Below are 24,733 nucleotides of genomic sequence, written 5' to 3' on the forward strand. Positions count from 1 at the left end.
AGGGGCAATAGGGGTCGGATGAGAACTGTGGTAGTGACTGCACTTGTAAAGAACTGTTAAGCAGCTCCTGAGCACAGATGGATCACTGGATGGCTGCAGCCCTTAGCACCATGTGGAAAGAAGCAAGCCCTATCTCTGGGGGCTACTTTCCCTCTGGGGACACTTGCTTTAGGAAGAGCCCACCTACAGCCAAAGAGGTTATCCCCATTCAAGCATCACTACAGCACTCACAAATAGAGTTAAGCTAGCAGGATTTTGCACAAGAACAACTCTGACCTGGAGCATGAGGAGCTCCTGAAGAATGAAGGTACCTGGTTGTGGTCCTGCACCTTCAGCGTGATGGTTCAGATGGTGTCTTCCAGCTCAAGCAGTGGCCAGATGCTGTTCCTCACTGAAGCAAGCGCCCCAATGCTCTGGAGCCATGGTCCCAGCTGTTGGAAGTGGGCAGAGTGGGAGGAGGAAGGCAGTGAGGAACTGCTGCAGGTGGAGGAGCCCCAGGAAGGACAAGGTGGGACAGGGCTGGCTGGGGAAAGAAGGAGCAAGAGCCACGTGTGAGAGAGGGGAGAGGGAAGAGCCATGAGGAAGCCACCTACAGCCACCCCAAGCACGGAGTGTTGCTCAACACAATCTGGCCCCTTCCCAAAAGAACACAGGATTGGTTTTTTTTACCAAAGTGGAATTTGACAGAATAATTCCCCTTAGAAATAAAATTCTTTAAGCATTGGATCACTGAATAACGAAGGGTAAAGTGCTTGATGACCTAAATTGGATTCCTTAAAAGGATACCCACTGAGATCAAACTGCTTCTATAGGGGCTGTGCTAATGCCAAATACTTCCCAAAACACAGAGGCAGAGCAGCTGCTGCTGCCAGAGGAGCTCAGTGCTTGTGGAAAGGGAAGCGGTAGCACGCGCCCCTTGGTGAACCGTCACTGAGCCTGGGGGTGTGTCATCAGCCACCCTCCTCCTGCTCTCCAAGGAGGCACCGACCATGCCAGAGGTGAAATCTTCCAAGACACATGCTTGTGTGTCACCTTCGTGTCTCTGTATTGCCCCTTCCTTGGCTGATCATGAAATAAGCCATAAAACTTTCTCAAAGAAAGAACAGAGAAACCCACAAAGTGTAGGAGTTGAGGCCAAGCATCCCTCTGGGCCGGGGTCAGGCTGTTTCACCATCTTCAAATACTATGAAAAACACCAATTTCTTGGTTTGCCCAACCAATCCTGACCTGTAAGTATGTGCCCAGACCCAGTGGGTGCATCACAAGCCTGCTGCAGCAACCATTTCAGTGATGGAAGGGCAGGGGGTCAGCACAGGAAGCTAAGGATAAGTGTCCTTTTCATTTTTATTGTCATTGATCTAAACAAACTTAATATGGGGCCTTTCTAAATCTAAAGAGACAGCCTGTGGCAAGAAGACAAGAAAAGTTCTATGTAATAAACTGGTTGTACATATAATAGTTATAGCAAAACTATAAGGATAAAATTCACCTGTTTCCCAGCATCAGTTATCCAACAGTTTTGTCACTCTGCATCATGTCCAGCAGTAACCAGGCTACAGGGAAAGTCAGAACAGAATCACCTTAAGGAAACCTTCCTGCCGCTTACCACCTCGCTCAAGATGGTAAATGTACTAACACAGGCCCTGAGCACCAAGGGACCACTGCTTGTGACACAGAAAAGGGGGTGAGTCTGTTGTTTTCAAAAGCCCCCACTCGAGCAGATTCAGAGGAATAACACGAAATGGTTTTAGTGTTCTAAGAGGCAAGCAGCTAAAAGCACCTCAACTTCCACAAAGCCCGAAGTTAGTCCAACTGTAAAAAGTCAAAGAGAAACACCAGAAGCCTCACATACCTTAAACAATTTATTAGAACCCATAACTGTTGTTTTCAGTAGAAGAATTCAAGTTAACACCTAATTCAGGGTGAAATTACATTTTAAGACCAAAAAAAAAAGAATCGTAGCGCTTAAATAGAGCATTTGCTGAAGGCTGCAGTTCCTCGAGCCCTGGCACAAGTTCCTGCTTCTCGTGGCGTTTTAGGAGGGGAGCTAATGCTGAGCAGGTTGTGTCTGGTTTTTGCACCATGCAAAGGGCTCTTCCCCATCTGCCTCCCAGAAGTGTGGAATGAAGAGCTCAAGCCTCAAACAAACCCCCCTTGAGCTGCCATGCCAGAGGCTGAAAGGTTTATTTCTTCTCTATGTAAAACTGGGGTCAGAGATCCCTGCAGCCTAATAAGGAATTGTACAACTTGGGGCTTCTCTTGGAGGTTCACTGATGGGCACTGAGCTAACCTCAGCTGTGGCTCCAAATCAGAACCTGAGTACAGAGGAACGTCCACCCGCCCAGGTCCTGGGCCCCCTGTTCACAGTAGCCCTTTTGGAGAAGCAGGTTGGGTTCAGAACCTTAATTTCCACAACTGCAGATCAACAGAATCATTCCCAGGAAATTCAGAAAGTGCTGAAACACAGAATACAAAAAGTATTGAACTTGCAAACCTCCTGCTACAGCAAATCAAAACGTGGAACGTGGCAGACAGAGACCTGCATCAAAGCATTGAACTGCAAATTAACTCGTGTGACAATAGGATGGATGCTGCTGGACAGTAGGAGCATACACAACGTCCCTGCAGAGCTGCACAGACCTGCCCGCCTCTCCCTAACACAAGTGCTCTCTTCAGCACCTCCACACAGGTCTCCTACAAGCTCTGCTGCTTTATTTCTATCACCTTTTAAACCAAGCTATTACTTACACGACTACTTCAGGCGGTTTCAAAGCACTGGAATTCTAGTAACTGCTGCTTTCCAGCTCTAGCTATGAGATTTGGTCGCTGTGATCAGAACTGAGGTGGTTCGTGCTGCCAGGGAGCGGCACTTCCCTCGAATACATGGAGGAGGGAGCAGTTCTTTAAACATCCTGTTCTCATTCCCAACTGAAGCTCACCTGCGAACACAACACGGCACGCATGAGGAAGGTGGGAGTGCTGGCCCTCAGACAGGTACTGTAGAAAAGGAGTCCTTTGGCTGTACAGTGTTTCCACAGTGGATTTGTTACATGAGATACAAACTGTACAAGTTCTCCAGTTTACAAAGTTGTCTAAATGGCAGAAACAAGTCAGCCCGTATTTATAACACCGGTTTGAAGTGTAAAGATTATTACAGAGGAGGAACAGTCTAAGTAATTGGCTCAATGTAACAACAAAAATGTAGTTTTAATACAATCTGCAATAGTACAACTATGCACATATGTACACAATGGCCTCCTGGTACTCGCTGACTTTGAGTATGTGACACTTTTTGTTACCAGCTCCCTTTAAGGTAAGGAACCTGAAGCAGGAATGGTTCAGTTCTGCAGTACGTCGGGTCCCTCGGGTGCAGCCTCGTCCTGTCCCTGTTCACAGCTCACAGGACGCCATCACTGAAGCGGGGTTTGCCATAGTCGAGGTCATTCTGTAGGTCCCGTTCTTCATCATCTACAAATGAAGCACTCAGGTCAAACCTGATGGAATGCTACTGAAAAGACATCTAAGGAGCTAACACGTACATCCACACTGAATGTGTGCCTGGGTTTGGGAATGAACTCATTGGGGAACACAGAGAACACACATGAGCCTGGAGTGGCTGTCAGCTCCTGGGACAGCATCCTCGGCTCTACTGCTGGAACCCTGCTGCAGAGATGGAGCAACTCAGGAGGTGATGAAATAGTTTAAACTCTCTGCTGTGATTTGAGAGTTTTCCTATGAGGATTTCAAACTCCCCCACTACAGCCCAGCTCCACACTCGGCTGCTTTGCAAAGCTCCATTAACACTTTTCAGCCCATTCTGGAGCTCAGACACTGTCAGGTGCTACAGAGGCTGGCACCTCCCGGTGGTACGACCCCCTCCAGGCTACAGTGACACTGTTCCCACCTACTGCTCCGGCTGGACCGGCGGTGCCTTCCACACCGAGGTGGCCCATGCATCTTCCACTGCTGCTGAAGCCAGCCCTGCTGTCAGTGCTTCACACGCCACCACCTCCCATCTCCCACCTCTGACCCGCGGGTGAGAGTTGGAAAGAGGCTTTTAAAAACGGGAACGGCAGCTCCCAGCCCCTTCCAGGCTCTTGTCAGTGAAATCCCTGTTCTCCCTCCCAGCACTGCTGAAGAACCAGCAACATATATGATGACAACATGTTCTGCTCTTTACAGCTGCCACAAGCCTACACTGTGATACACATCTGACCCACCAGGCAAGATGCCTCCTCTTGACCTGCAGAGTAGCTGCGTGCTGTGCTGGGAACACGGAGCAAGGGCAGCACATTGCCACTGCAGGCTGCCACATCCTTCAGCTCATCCTCGCAATGGATTTACAGCTGTGTCCTGGATGGGAAGGGTGAAGATGCCGCATCCCTGGCAGTGTTCAAGGCCAGGGTGGACACAGGGGCTTGGAGCAAGCTGCTCTAGTGGAAGGTGTCCCTGCCCGTGGCAGGGGTTGGAGCTGGAGGAGCTTTGAGGTCCCTTCCAACACAAACCAGGCTGGGATTCTCTAAGATGTCCCACCATGTCTTTCAGATCCATGCTGCCCATCTCTCTCCACCACTCTACTCTGTCCTGCTTCTTGATTTCTGCTCCTTGGATTTTGGCTTTTGAGCCTCATGAAAAACTGTAAAGTTAAAAATCCCCACCTGGTGCATGCTCAGAACACCCATTTCCTGCAGCACATGCCAAAAATCCATCAGGGAAATGCACATTCAGTGTTTCTTCCAGTGATGTTTTAAAATACACTCTAATACTCTGCACTCTACCTGCAGTAACTCCACTCTGCCCTGAGTGGGTTCCAGCCTCCTTCCCCCAGGAACTGACCAAGCCCTAAAACTTCCCTTGTTTCCGTTCACAGCCCTTCCTGCGCTTCAGAGCTGGGCTGTGCCTTTATGGTCAGCAAAGATGCTTGTTCACAGGAATGGAAAGCAAAGATTTCCCTAGGCGTGAAGCTGTCTGAACCCCTTCAACACTCTTGCAACTGCTATCCACCAGCCCGTGAGCAAGGGGGGCACCCGCTGGGCACCTCCTCCCAGCAGAGAGCCTGAAGCTTATCTACAAGATGTGCTGCTGTTCAGTGAGGAGCCACTCGCGCAGCACAGGGTATCACTTGATGTATGGACTCCTTCTCTGCCCAGCCACCACAAACCACACTGGCTACAGCAGAAGCCAACACTGTTTAAATCCCCGCAGGCAGGGGCAGGGATGGACACTGGGCTGCCAGGCTGGACACATCCCTCAGGTTTGTGTATTTGCCTCTCATAACTTCAGCCCAAGGCCCACACATTTCTAGTGGCCACAGAAACCATGTTTAATGGAGCTGCTTTCTTTGCATGTGCCTTGTTCCAGCCTGATGCAAAACCAGGCGATGTTTTCCTCATCATTTTTAGACATGAATTATTTCTTTGCTCCCCTACACGAGTCCAACCCCCTCCTGAACCCCCTCCATGGTCCCACCCTCACACACATCCCTGTGAAAAACAGACACTTTCCCTGAGACACTACCCCTGGAAGCACCTCTCCTCGCGCTGTGTGACTTGTGCCTTGGGACAAGTCAACAAGAAGTCATTAGGAAACAGCATAACAGAGGGCTTGGAAAGTTGGGTTTAAGGTAGTAACATGCACTGCTCAGACCACTCTTCGTTGAAAGGCTTCCAGAAGTCACTCTGTCTTCACCACCAGGTAGTAAACCATTATCTCTATACAGATACAGGGCAGGGGGATCAGAAAACAGGTTTTCACTAAGTCCACATGTAAGGCCAGCAGCGAGCTGACAGGTACCACATCTATGGGGAACCTGTTCTACAAAGCCACTTTCATTAAGAGCTCTTATTTTTACAAACATCCCTTGCACAACAAGCTACATGAGTACAATCTCTGTGGTCTTTAACACTTTTCCTCCACTAATGTCTGTATCCTCCCCACCCTTTTGTACATGGTGTGCAGGAACACTGTTCACGTTGCTGGCAATAGCTGTAACACACATGGGATTAACTCTCGCTACCTAAAGCCCTTAGTTTCCCCATGAAGGCCACTGTAGTGATGTCCTCATGCCAATAAGGACACCAGTGTGGAGCTTGGAGGCCTCCTCCTGCCTCTTCCCATACTCCCAGTAAAGACAGGCCCAAGGGCTGACTAAGGCAGGTGGTAGAAGTTGGGACAGCTTCAGGAACAGGTCCCTGGCCTTGGTTAAAGTGCCAAGAGTTGTCTTGTGAAGTCTAGTTAAGGACCTGGTGAGGAGCAGGGCATCACCCCCTGCTCACCAAGGGGAACTGAGCTAAACCTGAAGCATCCAAGCCATCAGCTGCTTCAACGTGCAGGGCAGAGTTGGACACACAGAGACCCACCCTTGACAGTGACATGACCATAACCACTACTTGAGGGTAACAACCAGAATCCACTGCTGGCTCAGAGCAGAGTGTAACAGAGCAGCAGCACAGGTCTCATTTCTATCAGCAAGTGCACTAATTGCCCCAGTTCTGATCCACGCTTTCCTTTTGCTTGCTCATGAGTTTCAAACCACCAGCCTGGCCAAAAACCCGCTTACACTGCACAGTTCAATGCATGCCCACAGAAATCAGATGCTTTGTACCAGCTTTCCCCATTAATTATGCTTGGACAGCAACTGAATACATGTCTGAAACACTACCATAAGAAACTGCATTATAAGGATCAAAATCAGGATGCCCACAGAACATCAGTCAGGGTTTGGGGAGGGGTGTGTGTGGGGGGTCCCCTCTATTTTATACTCAATGGAAATACTATATATGCTTATGGAAATGTTTCCCCCTCCAGACATGCAAACTTCTCACAGACTGTGATGAACAATAGGTGGAGGATGGCAGAAAGCATGGCGGGTCCCCAGCACACAGTGATGGAGGTGATGCTCAGCAGCGCATGCAGAGGTGGTGACATGCACAGGTGAGTGTTAGGCTGCACCAGGTCAGCCGCTCGCAAAGTGGGTTAGGAGGAAAGCAGGAGGCTGTTGAATGTGTGTACAAGGCACAAAGATCACATGGGGATCCCCAGCTGAGACCTTGCTGTGTACGGCCTCAGGGTGGATATGGCAAAAGGAGTAGTCACCAAAACTACACTTCTGTGTTTGAAATGGCTTTAGGAACATCCAAGGCCGCATCCCAGTGAGGTGGGCACCACCATCTGGGAAATTTGAGTGTCTTGATTCTTCAGCAGAAGCTGCACAACCAAAATAAGGTACTAGAAGCCTCTCACTGCCCACAGCCGGAGTGTCGCTCTCAAGCACGAGCAGGACCAAATTTAAGGATTGCCTAAAGCTCATTCATTTCATATGGGAAGTTTGTGATCAGGTCAATGTAGCAAGGCTTTACACAAATTCAACAAGTGAACTCAGAGTGGATTTTGTCACAATGGGATGGAGATAAGGCCCAAGCTCACCTTGGACGTCTTCTTCTCCACCATCACCATCCTCTTCCTCATTGTAAGCCAGCTCAGCCTGTTTGTCTGCCTCATACTCACCCACGTTACCATCATCCCCATTATAATCTGCCAGTTTAGAACCCTGCTGCGGATCAACAGGGGACTCATTCTCATCAAAGAATCGGCCTGTGAAGTAGGCAAAGGATTAAGTCAGAAGCAGAGAGAAAAGAAACAGGGAGACTCTAAACGAAAGCAGACGGCAGGTTAGGAGAGGGCTGGGGTAGCTTCAGCTGGACGAGGAAGGGGGACAGGGGAGAGGGAGAAGCAAGTCACAGAGTATCTCCATGCTGAGTCCCTCAGCATTTCGCTCATTACAAGCTTCACTCTCAGAGGAAAAAGCTGGAAAAAGAGCCCAAACAAAACCTCCACCTCCTATTACCCAAACGCCAGCACAAGTTCTCTGAACACACTGAAGAGCAGACACAGGGGGTTGTACCCAGGTTTGTGTCTGAGGACCACCAGCATTTTCCTACTTACAGCGGAGCAACAGACTGCAGACCCTGTACGCGGGTCCCTCTGCTGAGCACACACCACACCATTAAAGCTGAAAACCCAGCAAAGCTCTGCCTTGTGCCTCTGAAGTGACTGTTTTTAACTACCTAATTGATTTGGCTTTACAGTCGGGTTTCCTATTAGGCTTCAACAGTTTCCAAAATGTTCTGAATCCAGTATTTTTGTCTCCCAGCAAAGAATTAAGAATAGTTCCAGACACTGAAACAATGCACAAAAAGCCACAAGAATTAACTGGAGCTCCACAACGATGAGAGAGTCATCCAAGCACACAATGAAAGATTAATGGTGTGATGTCAAGTTCAGAGCTGGTGGTTAATGGGGTACAAGGAGATCTGTTCAAGTCAATGCAGTTCACTCTGCGTGCCCGTTGCTTCAGGAATGTGACACTGGGCCTGCAGAGGATCTGAGTCTAGAGGGATGATGTGGAAATGAAACAAAATAGGATTAAAGTGCGATACAATCGTTACAGGCTGGAAAGGGACTGAGAACACACTCTGCTGGGGCACATGTTAAGCAACTCACAGTGGAAGCAATTACAGAGGGAATTAAAGCTGAAGAACATGAGTTTAGCACCAGGATTAAAGAGAGGTTGGGGTTGCAATGGGCAGATATAAAACTGAAACGATTTCTCAATGAAAACTCTCTGACGTGGCAGCACACAAAGCCCAGGACAGAACCAGTAACATGCTGCTGTCTGAATGGGGAAGAAAAGCAGAGGAATCGCATCTAGTGCTGCTCAGGTGTACAGAAACAGGAATTAGTTATTTTCAAACTAGAAGAAACTATGATCTGCTTAGAAATGAGAAGTGTAACATCTTATTCTCTGTTCATCCCCAACTGAGTAATCCTTGCTGTTGTTTGTATTTCTGGCCACTACATCCTATTGTGAAAAGCAGACAGAACTGTACAATTCACACATGTCAAATATAAAACAAGCCATGGAAGACACCCAAGTGCACTGAAAAAGTGTGCCCAGCTCTGTACCTCGCTACCAAAATTTAAAAGGAAAACACATTTTGGGAAGAAATTCCCTGATTCTGAAACCAGGGAGATAGGACAGATCCCTGACCACTGGTTACTGGCCCATGGGTTGGGTGCACAACAAGGTCTGAAGCATTCAGTAACCAACACCCAGCCAGGCAACCACCTCCAGTGGAAGCTGTGTGCCAGACTGGGCTCCTCCACACAAGGGGCATGGATGTGTCACAAACGGACCTTTCCAAACAGCCACTGCTGGCCATTGGGAAATAAATCTGCCTCAAACCTGGATTAGCTATTTGAATGGGTGATAGAGAAAAAGTCTCTCCCTCACTGCACTGTTATATCAAAGCTACTCCAAATACGAAGGAGCAAAGAGAAAAGGAAATGTGATGCTAACTGACTTGCAGCCTGCAATGGAGCCATCCCACTCACTGCTCCTGCCTGCAAAGCCAGGTCCCTCCATTCCCCCTTTCCCAGGGAGGACAGCACATCCATCTGAAGAACCCCAACCACTGAAACATGAAGCTCTGTCACTTCAGCTGTGGGCACCTGGCAAGCACAGGGTCTTCAAGCAGCTCCTTTGATAAAACTGTGTTGTACATCTCAGGATACAGGGTGGAAGCACAGCTTGCCAGGCTGCATGTCAGTTTTGAATACACCTATCCCCGCTCAACAGAACATCCATGAGGGATATTAAAAACCCTGAATCCTTCCCAAAAGATCTGTTTCTGAAAGATAACAGTAAATTGATGCCTGTTCCCTACCTCTTCAGCGGTTTGCTTTTCAGAGCTTTTTCCCCTCTCATACTAAACCCTGTTTGTTTTTTTCTCTCCCCTGAATTCCTTCCAGCTTCCCATCATCTTTGATATTTAAAGCCAGAGGATGGCCTAGGTAAAACAGAGTTAGTTACTGCATCTCATCATCCTGACATCCTGTTATCACATCCCAGAGGAAAAACCTCACTTCAAACATTTGTTAGTGACCAACACCCACTGTTGCCCTTGTCGGTTTGCCCAAACTGCTCACTTGCTGTTCATCACTCACTCTGGGCAGGAATTTCCCTGTTCTTGACTGCAGACTACTTCATGTTCACAAGCTTTTATGTTGTGAAGCTGCACCTCCTACATCAGTGGTCATCCAGCACTCAAAATACCAAACACCACCGAGCAGAGGATGCACCTTTGTGAACCTCACAGGAGCTTTGCAAATAAAACCATTAGTGATACCTATGCCTGGAATAGTCTTTTGTGCACCCACCAAACAGCAGTTTATTCCTGACCAAGTCTCCATTCATCTGCCTACAACAAAGCCATATTTCTGCTTTTACTGCTCTCTTTGCTTTGAATACACACTTTCAGATCACTTCCCTTGGTCACGAGTCTGTTCTTGAGAAATCCGTGCTAACCACTTGTCATGTTTAAACTGATGGAGGGCTTGTTCTGGTGCCTTTCCAGGTCTCAGAGCTGCTGGGTCTCTGGAACTCCTCACATCCTCCCTCCATTCACTTTCTAAAGATGCCTTTCTGAGAAAGGTACCATCACACCACAGAGCTGTTAATGGTTCAGAAGCCATTCCAGGTGGCCTCTTAAACCCCTCAGGCACTATCAATTATCTACAAGTTTACTCTAAGGAAGGGAACTTCCCAAGCTAAAACTTGTGACAGAAGCGAATTCACAATTTCATGTCTCTGAGAGTGACTCCAGCTTCCAGAATCCTCTTCACTGCTCATTGAAACCAGTCCAGGATTCTATTTCAACAAAACCACTATTTCTGTACCACTGTATATCTGATCCACAGCATTCACACAGGTCTCTGCCAGGAGGCTACAGAATCCTTTTCTCCTCACAATTCTCGTGGCTCTGAGGATGCTGCTTTGATGTAACAACCTGTCATCTTGGAGTACAGAACAATTTTAATAACAGAAACCAAAGCCTAAATGGAAACTACTTAGCTGTGAGCACAAAGAAGTGTAAAGTTGAATTTATAATAGCTATAGAAAGAAAAATCTTACTTGGCTTTAAAAAAACCCCAACAAAACAACCCAAAAAGATGTTTCAGCACATGGGTTTTTTCTTCCAAGTTCCCCTTCCCCACCCAAATGCTTAACAATCAGAATTAGTTCTTTTAAAATAACTCGCTTACAATACACCCAGTCAGAATACTCTATACTATACTGTATACTAATACTTAGGAGTGTTACATCTCCACTGACACCATAAGAAACTTCAGTGTGATGTTCCTACAGGAAGATGCTGTAGGTGTAATACTCTCCTGGTGTTATGACAGAGACATCTCACAACCGTGCATGGCTGTGCAAGTTCTTACCTGCTGTCTGCCCACTAAGCCTCAGCAGCATCACCACCATCACACACAACACACACATGATTTGCTCCTGTCTATCGACTTCTTCCTCGAGTAGACACGGAAGAGCAGGGTTCTGGAAGACTCCTCACAGAGAAGGACAAACCTCTGGCCAGTACAAGTAGACCACCTAAAGACCCTTTATGTAAGGGCTGAACTCTTATGATGCTGTCCAAAACTTCATTTAAGTAATAGTGTGAATATAAGAAACTATCATGCACGTGTCAAAGGTTTTGACTTAATCTATTTAAATGTGTAGTAACTTCTAAAAGCATTTTTAATTCCTGTAAGCAAATATTTTTCTTAATGCCTGAATATAGATATATATATATATATATATATATATGTATACACAGACGAAAGATGCCTCATTAAGGTGTATCTTTTACACACTAACACATTACATTTCAGGCTTACTCTCCAGAAGACCACCTGCTGTAATGGTTCCCACTTCCCAGACAGGCAGTGTTACAGACAGAAACTGAAGTGATTTTATTCTATTGAAGCATATGATATTAGCAACTTACTTTGCTTCATCTTCTGCAAGTCACTAACTCTGCTCTTTGGGATTTTGATATGGTCTGTCTCAATTTTGTGTTCCTTCTGGCCTTCCATGTTTTCTTCAAAATTCAAGTGCTGGAGAGAATTGGGAGGGATCTGCTTCACAATGTCTGTGTTTCCATCAGCATCACTGCGCACACCTACAGAACAAGGAAGCATGTTTGGTTTCACATGATTCCAAATGCAGGCTGCAAAGTTACTGCAAAAGAGAATTCATCACAGTTAATACACAATCAATCCAAGTCATCACCTTCTCAGGTGATTTTCTGTATGTACTTAAGTGCTTGATGAAGCCCAGAACAATAATATGTTTATGTATTTCTTTATCCTCCTGGTAAAATTCAGCTTTTCAAGTCCACTGAGCATCATTTCTTGTTTCAGAGCTATGATCTGAGAAGAAGCTTGCAGAAGGTCACAGCAGTTAAGCTGCAAATAATAGTAACAACACATAACCAAGGAATACAGAAAGCCCTGGTCTCCCCTGAAATCCCTGACAACCTGCAGCTGCTGAACTCCAAGTTTCACTCAGCAAGCTCTTCACTTGCTGTCTTTAATGTTTCCTCATTAATCAAAGTCAAAAAGCACTGCCTCAGAACAACAGGAAAGGAACTATTTAAAAGATTTGACATTTAGAAATAATAAACTCTAAATGTGTACAGAGGCTTTGAGCTCACCACTTCTGGTGCTGTCATCTGCTTATGCAGCCACTGCCAAAGGAAAGAAATTAAGAAATGCTTCTGCTGCCCTTTTTTTCAAAGGGCCCAAGGATGGGCGCAATAAACTTCAAGCTGTTTGTTGTGTCACACACATGTGACAAGCGTGTTACACTGAATGGTTGTTAGCAGGGCAGCATTTGAACTTGCCAAAGGTGCAGATAGAACCTAACCTTCTCTTTGACATTAAAGCAAAGTGACTTGATCCCCGAGCATTAAATTTCAGTGTATTTTATATGGATTCATGCCCTTTCTAACTGCAATTGTTCCAACCCCTGTCACTGCAGTACTTTTAATTCTCTCATATCCTAACTCTCCCCCAGTCACCCTCAAGTGAGCTGCTCACAGGAACAGGACATTGAGCAATTTAACCACTGTTTAATCTCCAAATAGAACAGGCTACCAACAGATCTACAATCAACTCCCGGTGATGCACTGCAGCCCTGTGTAATGAGTACCCCCAAGGGGCGATACCAATTTCAACTACTCTCCTCTGCCCAGTGCAGAAATCTTGAAGCACTTCTCTTTGAAACTTGTAACTCTCACATTTGGCTGAAGTTGGTCAAAAGACTCAGAAATTACTGGAGGATGGACAAAAAGATCACAGAACCTCAGTGCCTCAGGAAGCCAGACTAAGGACACGCGCAGCCTTGTACCCTGCAGAGACTGATCATTGGCTTTCTTTTTGCAAGCACATCAAACACCACGAAGGGTCTGGCTATGCACATCTGACACTCAGGGCAGCAGACATTAACAGTGGGTTTCCTACAAAATGCTGACTTGCCACCTGCTAGTAAGAATTTTACCTGGTGCCAGATTTGGAGCATGGGGCTGTTCAGTTGGAAGATTTAACACAGGTTGATGAGCTTCACTTTTAGGAGCTGAAATAAGTGGCTTCTTTAAAGCTAAAACAAAATACAAGGACAAAAGCATGAAACAGGCAGTGTATACCAGGTCTTCCCCTAACAAATCTTGCCAACTTTGTTGCTGTTTTCTTGGTTTTAAGCCATAGATTAAAATATAAAATACAAGATTACTGGGACAAAAATAATGAAGTTATGAGCACTCAGCTGAGAACTCAAACCTCAAAAGCACAGTAAAAATTACCCCATTTTACTTGAATATTATTACCATAGAGAGATTTTAAAACTTTGCTTTCACTATGAAACACATGGTATTCAAACAGAATATACACAACACCAAGAACCCAAATGTGAAAGTATGAGAATACTTCTAACCAGTGGGAGTGTCTTCAGCTTTAGCAGGGTCATTATCCTCTATTTCAGGCATTCCTGCATCTCCTCCTGGTTTGATTTTCTCTGTAAGACAAGAATAGAATATGCTGCCTTATTACCAGTCAATCTCCCTCTTGTGGAAGGCCATAGGACCAGGAGAGAAGTCCTTTGTCCACAGAATACATCTGATATTGATAACACAACTACAACATTCCTTGTGCTGCACTGCAGACTGCTCTGGAGCAGCACTCCCAAAATCAGTGCAGTCTCCAGAAAAGGATGGGAAACAGATCTACTGCTCTTGGGAGCCAAGTACAAAAAGCCTGCTGCAAGAAGCTGACTGGAACAGACACTGAACTGATACCAAAATGTGCTGATTCAGCAGCACAAGAAGTAGAAACAGAGGGAACCCCCATCTGTCTTTCAACAAGGCCTGCAGGGAGGACACGACCACAATAATTACTCATTAGGAGCCTCCTGTACAGCTGCTGATAACCAGGGGTTCCCACTGTTCCTCCCAGCTAGACATTGCTCAGTGGTTTCAAGGCTCCTCATCCCCAGACACCAGCTCTCCAATAAGATGCTCCTTCCCTGGGTCAGCCCGAGATGATTCACTGTTCTACTTCAGAGAAATGCAGGATTCTGTATGAGGACACCACAGACTGGCTCATTATCCATCAGAAATAACAAACCTAAGAGATACCTTTGCCATTTGCGACATGATCTGAAGGCTGCTCATTCTTTACTGTGTTTTTATCCTCTGTCTCTGGAACAGTCTTAGGTATCGGCTGGTCATCATTATTGGGACTTACTTCAGTGTCTTTACTGGACTGAATTTTTTGTGTGTCCTGTTAAAACAAATTCAGAAGAAACCAGCATTAAACACATCCCTGAAAATGACAAACCAAATACCCTCAAATTCATGATTACCTTGGGTAAGCAAAATGGCATTTCTGAATTACATGATGACCAAAGTGACCAACAGCCGAATTCCTCCATCTACAAACCTGAGTCCTGGGGTAGGAAATGACAGCATGGACACAGGACACAAAATGTGAAATAAAGCGGGGCTGTGAGACATTTATATTGGTGTATGTGGTTCAAGTGTAAAACAAACAGGTTAAGGTTTCACTGGCCTTCAGCCTCAGATCAGAGACTTTGAAACTATTACAGATTTTAAAGACTGAAATCTACTTTAACTTTACCTTATTATTGCCTGTTTGTAAACAGAGACAAGTAAGGAAACTAGACTTAAAGAAAAGCAGGTTATTTCGTCTGCTTGTAGGAAAGAGGTCCATGTTCTACTGGCAGCTTGCACCACATAATTACACCCCTGATACCATTCAAATGCCATTGTTATTTGCATCACATTAGCACCTCAAGGCCTCAACAGAGATCAGGTTCCCCTTTGCAGTAACCTATACAAGGTTGTAAGGACACAGATCCTGCCCTAGAGAGCTGTAAAGTAATATCCATTTTACAGAGAAGAAACTGAAATCCTTCACAATGATGTCATGTAGGAAGGCTGTAGCAGAGCAAGGAATTAAGCCCCATCTCCAAGGCTCAGTTCACTGACTGAGCAGAACAGGCAGATGTGTGTACTCTAATACTTATTTAGGGCTGCTCAGGAAGATATTTAACCAAAAGTTAGGGAAGAAATGTCCAAAGCTTCCACATATCTGCAATGCTCAGTCAAACAAACAGGACATCAGACTCTAACTCAACAAAACTTCGCTGTGCATTACCTTCTGTTCCCGCACAACTTGGTCCATTAATTTCTTGATGTTTTCTTCATGCTGCAGTCTCATTTCCTTGATCTGCTGCCCACACTGCAGACTTGATTAGAAACACATTGTTAGTTACATTTCATTTGTTGCATCTGCTCTCCCATAAATAAAACAGGGGGAAAAATATGAAGCAGCACAGAAAGCCTTGTCCTGAGTTATAACAAGAATAGTGTGTCCAAAAAGCCTTGTCCTGGGATGGAGTGGAAATGGACTGAATACAGAAAGAAAGCACAACTGGATAAAAACAGGGACAGAGCAGAAAAACAGGAAAAGAAACAGAAAGGCCTTGAACGTGTCTCCAAACCCTGGAAAGCAACGGGAGAGTTGAACTCCACAGTTAACGTGGCAGCACACATTAACTCCTCCAGGAAAGCAGGATCACCCCCTGTGACTCTCACCAAAGAAGATGCACAACTACCATTATCAGTGACTGCCACCAACTCAAATAACAGGATCTGGATGACACAGCTCGGGATCCCAACTCCTCCAATGAGCCACATCAACATCAACCCAATTCAACAAAACTCCTGTCTCCCACAAACCTACTAATACTCAACACCACACAAAGGGTAAAAAATAAAGAATATAAATAAAGGCTGAGGTCAGCTTCAACTTTCAATCTACACAATGCTTTCTACTTCAGTGAAAGAAATAAAATTAGACCCCTAGAGCTGTGTCCTAGAGAATCATAGAACAGTCAAACTGTCAACTGGACTCCTCCAAGTTAACCAAGATCTCCAAGTTAGAAAAAAATGCATTGACTTAAAATTGTCCAACGCTGAACAACTCCAGTAAGTGAGATTTTTCTTGGATCATGAGTCACTTTAGGGGGAGGAGCAGAACACCACTAAAAATAGAACTTTGAAATCAAACAACTAGCTAAGTCACAGTTACATCACCAAGTGAGCACAAGCAAGTTCAAGGATTAGCAGAAACAGCATTAATTTGCACTTTCTACTAAGCACAGACTTCCACTACACACACAGGAACCCACAGTTACCACCGTTCTTGAAGCCCTACCTGTCATACTCCAGCCTCCTTGCAAGGTAAGTGTTGTTCTTCTTGTACTCGTGCAGCTGATCCTCCTGGCGAATGAATTCCTGACGCAGCTCTGCCAGTTGTTCTACAGCAAACAGCAAAAAACAACATGAAACAGGAATAGAAGAAGATACAACTGGCAGTATTGCCAAGTAAGTTAAAAATATGTTCAAGCTTTATGTTATTCCTTCTAGATATACTTTAAAGATTCTTTAAGTAACTTGACAAAGATGCCAATTTACTCGTGTTTGCCAGATGTCAGTGTGAATTACAGAACAATTCTCATACCATGCCAAACCCCCTAAGTTTTTCTTTACCTTTTTACTCAGAAGACTCACACAATGCTAGTTCACCCATCTGTTGGAAATCTCCTTAATTTCCTTAAAGATTCTGCCATTCTGAGTGGCACAGAAATACTACTAGGTTGGTGATGATGAAATATTCTTTTCCTGCAGTAAGTGTACAACAGAAGGTACCTTACACTACCCATAAAGCCAATACATATTTCCTGTCTTCACAGTTGTTCTGGAAGTTCCTCTCCCTGCTCCTCAGGCTACAAATAATTGTCATGCTTCCTGCTATTTTAAGTAGCACCTCCAGAGACAGAGGCAGAAGTGCCAAGTACGTTGTCTGCAGGCATGTTCAAAGTTTGGCATCAGCTGCTCGAGGTCACTCTGAAACCCACACAGGAGCATTGCAGGCACTGTAATCATGTCTGCATAGAACAGCCCCAATAGATGTTTTCTGGACCTTTTCTAACTCAAATGCTTAGTATCACAATGCTGCTGATCCAAACTGTACTGAACTGTGTATTTGGTCATGAAAACGATTCTAGTCTCTTGGAAGTGAGCAGCGTCAGAACATGTTCTTTCTGCAGACAGTAGAGCAAAAGCCAATCTTTTGCTTATCCAGAGCAGGCAATGAACACATATAGTGATATTTCAAAGGATGGTTGGGTTGAAGGGACCTTAAAGCTCATCCAGCTCCAACCCCCTGCCATGGGCAGGGACACCTTCCAGCAGAGCAGCTTGCTCCAAGCCCCGTCCAACCTGGCCTTGAACACTGCCAGGGATGGGGCATTTCACTTTATACAATGCTCCAGCACCACTTGGTCTCTCATTTAAGATGTTTTCTGCAGTACCCAGGCAGTGAAAACACACAACTTCCCAACCTGCCAAACCACCGTTCAGCCATGAGTTCCTTACCCTTCAAACGATGTATGTCTGCCATTTGATAGGATATGTTGTTCTGCAGCTTAATCTGAAAGGAAGAAACAGTGGTGTAAGTACAGAGCATCAGCAGGTCAGAGGCTGAAGGCTCAGGCATGTTTGTTTGCTTTGTACAGACATTGTACATAAAGGATTATCAGAATGATGTGTGGAGCTCCTGTAAACACAAGGGATATATATTTAGTTACCTGTAAGTGATATCACCAACCTGAGCACTGTCTTTAGGCCTTGCTAACAAGGACTTCAATTGATTTCCAGAACATATTTCTATCCAAAAAAGCCCATTCTGTCAGCACTAAAGATGCACACTGCATCCTGACACTGCAGGAAGCCTCGGAGCATCCTCAGTGTCAAAGGCAAGGGTATAAAAATAAGCACAGCATCAGCAGCACAACCACTCTTTACCTAATGGCTATTTAAAGTAAACCAGTGATGTGATGCTACCAAATATTCACCACACACGCTTTATTTTTAAGAGGGAATCCAACACCACAGCCTTCCACACCAGCTTTTCATTAGGTATTTTTAGTAAGGAAATAAATAGCAGTTACAAGAAATGAGAAATGCATGTGCAATAAGTAAAGATGCTTTGTTTTGTTCTTACACAAAGACATACATAAAGACAAAACACAGCAGAAACAAAGAGAAAGATGTACATGTAGAACATACTAAGAAAGGGGAAAAAAACCCACAACTCATCAGGCAACACTGATGCTGTAATTCTTTCTCTTGCAGCTTCATGATCGATGTAAGCAGTAACTCTAGAAAGGGAGCTGAAAGAGGCCTGTGACTCTTGGGTTGCAAGGTCAGAACTACCTCTTGAATAACAAACTGAGGCACAAGCAGCCCTGCTCTGACATGGGACACACTCAGGCTACTGCAATTCCCACTGGGATTCTGAAGCTCAGTGGCTGAGTCAGTTACCTACATTTCCTGTCAAACCAAACAAGAGACATTATGTCCTCACTTTAAGGCTTCCTTCACCCACCTCTGCCTTCCCTTTCAGCAAATTCTTCATGTCTTTAAACACAAAAACATGCATGAAGTATTTTTTAAGAGACACACAGACTCTGGACCCTGGGATTCAATGTGTCCCACATGGCTGAGGCAGCACTTCCAACTTCAGGAGCTCTCCGGCCATACCAGAACTGCTGAAGCCGTGATGTTCCGCAGAACACAGCGTACAGGGAGGCACTGGTCCAGGGAAGAGCTCCAGCCACATCCCAGAGGCTCCTCACGGAACACAGCACTCCGGCCAGCACTTGCTCTGTGCCAGACTGCAGTGTCCTGGCTCAACACTGCATAGATGGGTGATGCTGGCAGCAAACCCTGCCCCAGGCTGAGAACCAAGCCAAGAGGTACCACCACCACCACGCTCCCACCTTCGGGGGGAAGGCTCAGCCACTTCACAGGCTTTTCCCAAAACTAGGAAGAATGGCAGATGATGCAATCTCCTGGTAACCCGAGATCCCTGACCACATTGCTCTGAGACACATACAAAATGGGAACAGCCCAGGGACATGTGAGGAGCAGCCTCGGCATGTTCAAGCCACACACTGGAGCAACAATCACACACATGCTCTGCCCACCAAGAGGTTCAGGGCACTCCAGTTACAGGATGCACAAAGAACAACACTCAGTTAAATGAAAGCCTGTGTTGGACTTCACACAGAAGCACAGGCAGAAGTAACCACCGAGCCCCTCCATTCCAACAGGCAACCAGCTCTCCATCAAGCCAACACCAAGATGGGGGAACAGGTACAAATCATGATTGTTGAGCATTAACCAAAAGCACCCTTCCTATTTCGCAAAGCCACTGGCAATAATGACCAAATCTTTCCTCTCCTCCACTCTAAAGTGGTTCTTTCCCAGAGCCCAATAAATCTACCAACAAAGGAGGGAAGTGACAGGTTCTGTTTTCAAACCTTCATCTATCAGAATTCATCATACATGAAGTCTTCCTCCTGGCTTGCTTCTGCTCATCCCATAAAACACTGCACTCGCCATAAGCTGCGGGAGGGCTGCCTGTCTGCTACAGGGTTTGATTTGGAGATCGCATCAGTTTTATCACACAATCTTTCATCTTGGTGATGTTGAGTTCCAGAGAGAAGTGACAGGATTTATATCCAAAACAGCTCAGCTGACAGCAAATGTCCCTCATCTGAAGGATACGAAGGGAAGAAGCTTTTTTATGATTCATGGGATCTGTTCCACCTACACATGCAAAAAAACACACTCCACAAACCATGGCACAAGTCCAGTTCTTTCTGAGCTGTGTCCTCCTTTAGTCCTATTTGTATGTTCTGTTTCTCAGCGGCTTCTCAGATCCATTCCAAAGCACTTGGGATGTACAAAAGAAATTCTCTGGAGCCCAATGAGCTCCGCACAGGAAAAAAACATCGGAAATCCTGTGCATGCCAGAGCTCTGTACATGCAAGACAACCCTCCCAGTGCTGCCTGGAGGGTAATGTCGTGTCCTGTAATGAAAGATGAGGTTAGAAAAAGAAGTTAGGAGCAGGCTGGAGCTTATCTCTATGGATGGCAGGACAGAACACAGATGATGCTGCTTTCTGATAATGGTAAATAGTCATCCTACCTCCCTGGGAGGCATTTTCTTACCCAACAAGAGCACCCTCTGAGCTGCCTGTCCAAGCAGCACGAGTGTCCATGCTCCAGAGTGCAGCTTCAGAAGCCAACACATTGCTAAAGCATTTGCAGGAACAGCACAGGAGAGCTGCTCAAAAGCCTCTTTGCACAAGACCCTTCTAATGTCGCCAACTGCCTTTTTCAGAATAGACACTGCTATGACCATGCTACTAATGTACAGCATCAGGGATTACACTGATCATCAGGAACATGTGGTAAGCATGGAAGATCATTCAGTATCACAGCTTTGCAAACTGAGGAGCTATCAAGGAGTTTTGGCAACAAATAATATAGCCAGCTGCTCCCAAGGATGTTTTACCACACAGTTCCATCCTGTGAAACACCACCTCGGGGCACCAGCCATAGCTCTGGGATGAGATAGGCGCAATGGCAACCATAGAGCTCTGAACCCCCACACACCGGGTGGCTGCCATCTGGCAGCTCTCCACCACACATCCCTGCCCTTCAGTCATCTTACTGAGCTTATTGCAAAGGGATGTGTAAAGTGATGGGGAGAAGAAAAAGCCTCCTCACAGTATGCTGCAAAGCAGCATGAAATACTCAGGAAACTAATGGTACCCACACACATCACCTCCCAGACAGCAGGGCAATCACTGCCTGCCTGCCTGCTTCCAAAACTCCTCTGGTTGTTCCAGGGTCCGAGAGACCACCATGAGCTCATCACATTGTGACAGGAGAAGAAAACCCCAAGAACTCAGGCTTTTTCTTTTCTAACTGAAACTCCACAAGACACTAGGTCACACTCCTACACTTGCTCCCAAGAGCAAACATCCTGGTGCAGTGAATGGCATGCTGCAAACGTGGCAGGAGGGCGGAGACACACAAGGGTCTGGGCTTGACTACAGAGACCAGTGAGTGAGGAGAAAGCTGCCTGCAGAAACCCAAGTTGCCTCAACCCTGGGAAATGAACACCCAATTTGCATGACCACAAGGCAAAGAAACCCTTATGGAGACACAGGGGCACGAAGCAGAACTGATGCTCTGAGAACCACCAGAGAAGCATCTCTCACAGGAATTTTCTATGAAACAAGCGAAGACCTGCTGTGATCACTTGCTACCTGGCAGTTACCAGTGATGGTGTTTGGTTCTGGCTTTTGCATTTCACAAACGGTTTGTTGGTAAAACCCAGTTTGTTCCAAGAACATCCTTGCCAATTCTATTTTGAGAGAAAAACAATTATCCTTCAAGACTTTTTTGGTCAGACACTTTGTACCTTCTACTCACTACTTCTTTCTGTGACAGATCTTTATTCCCTAAAGCAGAGCTTTATTCTCTAGTCACTTAAGGGAGTGTTTTAGAAGGAAAAAACCAACCAGGACTGTTGCCACTGAAAACATTATAGGAGCTTACATGAGAGGAAAGAAGAAAGGGACAGGGACTGGTTATTGATAAACCAGGCTGCTGCTCTTGCCTGTTAAGGCCTACTGAACATTTTGAACAAAAGAAGAGGGGACATTCAAAGGCTATTGGCTCCTTTGGCCTTAAGTGGCAGCTTCTATAACAAAGAATGAGGATCCAAGGCATATACTGCAGTATGCACACAACAACCATAAAATTAAGTTGTGCATTTTACTGGTCACATTTCTCCTGGTCCCCTCCCGACTCAGAGTGTCCAAAGACTGGCCAGGTTTATGGAGAACAACAAAGTGGTCAGCAGGCAGGTGCAGCTCAACAGCACCTTAGTTTGCATCATGCATCAGAGCAGGCTCTGGCTTCCAGCAACCCTTGCCAGGCACTCTCACTTCACCCCCTCATTTCCTTGCCTGGTGTCCTATTGTAAAACATGAAAGACTTACAGAAATATACAAAATGTCTTGTATTAAAAGCCAGCCTTGCCACACAGCCCAGCAACTGATGGCTTACTTGAATGTCACTGAGGAGCTGGATACCTGGCAGCCAATGATGCACGAAACAAGTTTGTTGCCCTATGAATGCAGGCTCAGTAACAGGAACCCAACCTCATCCACAGAAAGAACAACCACACCACCAGCATCCACCTACAGTACCTCCCCTTGAAGATCCTTGGCCACTTCTCCTACAGCTTGGAGGTAGTTTCAATGCATTTACCAAGCATCAGCAGCTTTCCTCCATTGATTTCTCCAGCCTAGCTGTGAGCTCCCCTAATTTTAGTACCCTCAACAGCCCAAGAAAGAGAGTTCCAGGGCACTGACCACCACCTGTACTGTTTTGAAGCTACTCCCACCTTTGGATGCTTGCTTTTACTGAAGAGGGCAAAGAACAACTAAACCTATTTGTCCTCTGTTTCCATGTAGAAGTTTAATTCAAAAAAGCCAACAATGGAAAAAAAAAAAAAAACCCCAAACGTTTTGAAAACTGCTGGGTTTCTGTCTTCTACAAGGGAAACACCTTTGTTACAACCTAACTGCTCTGGAGTCACAGAGTCATTCAGGCTGGAATCCAACCGCTGCAATCTCAGTTCAGCTCTTACTCAGACTTTGATGTGGATAGAATACCTATTTATTAACAAAATCTAGATTTCAGAGTATCACAGTATTATTTATCCCGGTGTTAGTGGCATTAGTTTCCAGTGGAGAGCACTGGTATCCCCCATGACAAATCTGATCAGGCTTTTTCTTCCAATTTCAGAAAACAAAAATAAACTCAAAGTGCCACGTTTGCTGAACACACAAATGGGTTCATTTTAATGGTTCAGCAGGAAAGAAAACATAACTTTAACACAAAGTTCATTGGTTTGAAGGAGGCTCATTCTGTAATGAGATGTGCATGTATTCAGCTGCTTCTGGGATAACTAAATGCATTTTCTTACACTGCTCATCAAATGTGTCTTATGAAAGGGCCCGAAAAACAAATTCAGAGACCAACAAGGCTGAGAGCGTGACATTTCCATAAATCCCATGGAGATAAACAGCGTTCCCTTAGCAAAACCGGGAACTGCATACAAATAGAGTACCCGCTGCCGTGCACGGCTGAGTACAAGAGCTCGTCCGTGTAACTCCTCTGTACCAGCTGCCTGTGATCATCATGAAAGTTGATGCACGAACTCCTCCTCCCTTCCACAACAAAAGTAATCCCCAGGCCGCCCCCACACAAAAGGACAGGCTGGATTTCACATTGGCCTGTTCCTTCCCAGCTAGGGAAAATGACACGTTGCCTCAGCAGCAGCAGGGTTTTATGCCCCAAGCACAGGCAGGGACCAGGCTGTGCTGTGCCAGGCGAGCTCAGGGCCCTGCACCTGAGCATTAGACTTGTGTCATTTTCCTTGAGGCCAAACTAACCGTTGTTTTAAGGCTGTGAACAGCTTTTTGATCACAGATCAGCAGACGAGGAAAGCTGAAGGAAAATGAATACATTTCAAAACAGTAGTCTGGAAATCAGCGAGCTCTCGGGTTTCCACTGTCTGCACACACACCGCCCGTGCTGGGCACTTTCAGCTCTTTTCTGGGATGCTTTCAGAAACCCGAGCATACTGCGAATGTTCCAACAGCGACCAAGCCCGACACACCTCCGGGGGCCCGGTTCACCCGCCCGGGGCTCCGGGGAGCCCGGCCAAAGGGCAGAGCCTCCTGTCTCCCCCTCTTTACCTTGCTGTCCTCGCACTTCTTCACCTGGCCGTCCCTGGCCTGCAGCTGGCTGCTCAGGTGGCTGTAGTCGGCCTCCTTCTGCTCCAGCTGCTTCTTGTGGGAGTCCACCTTGCCCATGAGGTCCGAGTTCCTCTTCTCCAGGCGGCCCCGGGCCACCTCGGTGCGCTTGGCCTGGCTCTGCAGCTCGGCCAGCTCCTCCTGCAACAGCGCCTGGCGGGACGAGGCGTTCCAGCAGTTGAAGGCGAGGATGGCGATCACCACCATCAGCGCCACGAACACAAGCGAGGGCAGCCGGCCGCCCCTCCGGTTCGCCCCGAAGCCCACCATGGAGGAGAGCGCCGGGCGGGGCCTTCACCCGCTCCCCGCCTCCGCCCGAGCCTCAGAGGGGAGCAGCAGGGTCAGGCTGGGGGCGCGAGGAAGGCTGCTCAGGGAACCCAACGCCGGGCAGAGGAGCTGCCCCGGGAGGCCGGGCGCATCCCCGGGGGCAGGAGAGAGCGGGGGAGAGCGAAGCGGCTGCGCGGGGCGGGCCGAGGCAGCGCCTGCCCGGGCTCTACCCGCGGTACCGGAGCTGGGTCAGGCCGCAGCGCTGCGCAGGGACCGCCACCGCGGCGCCCCGCC

The 24,733-nt window shown here is 46.5% G+C and overlaps 1 protein-coding gene across 4 annotated transcripts; it reads right to left on the minus strand.

Annotated features, from left to right (window-relative positions):
• Positions 1–1,849: 1,849 nt before the first annotated feature.
• GOLM2 (golgi membrane protein 2) lies at positions 1,850–24,733 on the minus strand. 4 transcript variants are annotated; one of them, XM_080626503.1, is made up of 11 exons: positions 24,116–24,733; positions 17,862–17,916; positions 16,639–16,741; positions 15,577–15,667; positions 14,535–14,679; positions 13,835–13,915; positions 13,403–13,501; positions 11,850–12,023; positions 7,426–7,593; positions 2,749–3,468; positions 1,850–2,456 (listed from the first exon to the last, which is right to left on the minus strand). In XM_080626503.1, exons 1-10 carry the CDS (start codon positions 24,440–24,442, stop codon positions 3,398–3,400), a joined length of 1,314 nt encoding a protein of 437 aa, XP_080482629.1. In that variant the 5' UTR covers positions 24,443–24,733; the 3' UTR covers positions 1,850–2,456; positions 2,749–3,397. The 4 variants fall into 4 exon arrangements, with proteins under 4 accessions (XP_080482629.1, XP_080482632.1, XP_080482631.1 ...); XM_080626505.1 differs by lacking the exons at positions 1,850–2,456; positions 2,749–3,468 and adding an exon at positions 11,287–11,452 and having other exon boundaries at positions 7,464–7,593; XM_080626504.1 differs by lacking the exons at positions 1,850–2,456; positions 2,749–3,468 and adding an exon at positions 11,287–11,461 and having other exon boundaries at positions 7,464–7,593.

This window comes from Psittacula echo (genome assembly GCF_963264785.1).
Source record: "Psittacula echo genome assembly, chromosome: 10".
In the NCBI taxonomy this organism is placed as follows: Eukaryota; Metazoa; Chordata; class Aves; order Psittaciformes; family Psittacidae; genus Psittacula; species Psittacula echo.

Coding starts and splice junctions, on each gene's coding strand:
- GOLM2 (XM_080626503.1), bottom strand. CDS start 24,442: ATGGTGGGCTTCGGGGCGAACCGGAGGGGCGGCCGGCTGCCCTCGCTT. Junction 15,668..16,638: donor AGGAGGCTGGAGTATGACAG/GTAGGGCTTCAA, acceptor TTTCTAATCAAG/TCTGCAGTGTGGGCAGCAGA. Junction 13,916..14,534: donor TCATGTCGCAAATGGCAAAG/GTATCTCTTAGG, acceptor CTTGTCTTACAG/AGAAAATCAAACCAGGAGGA.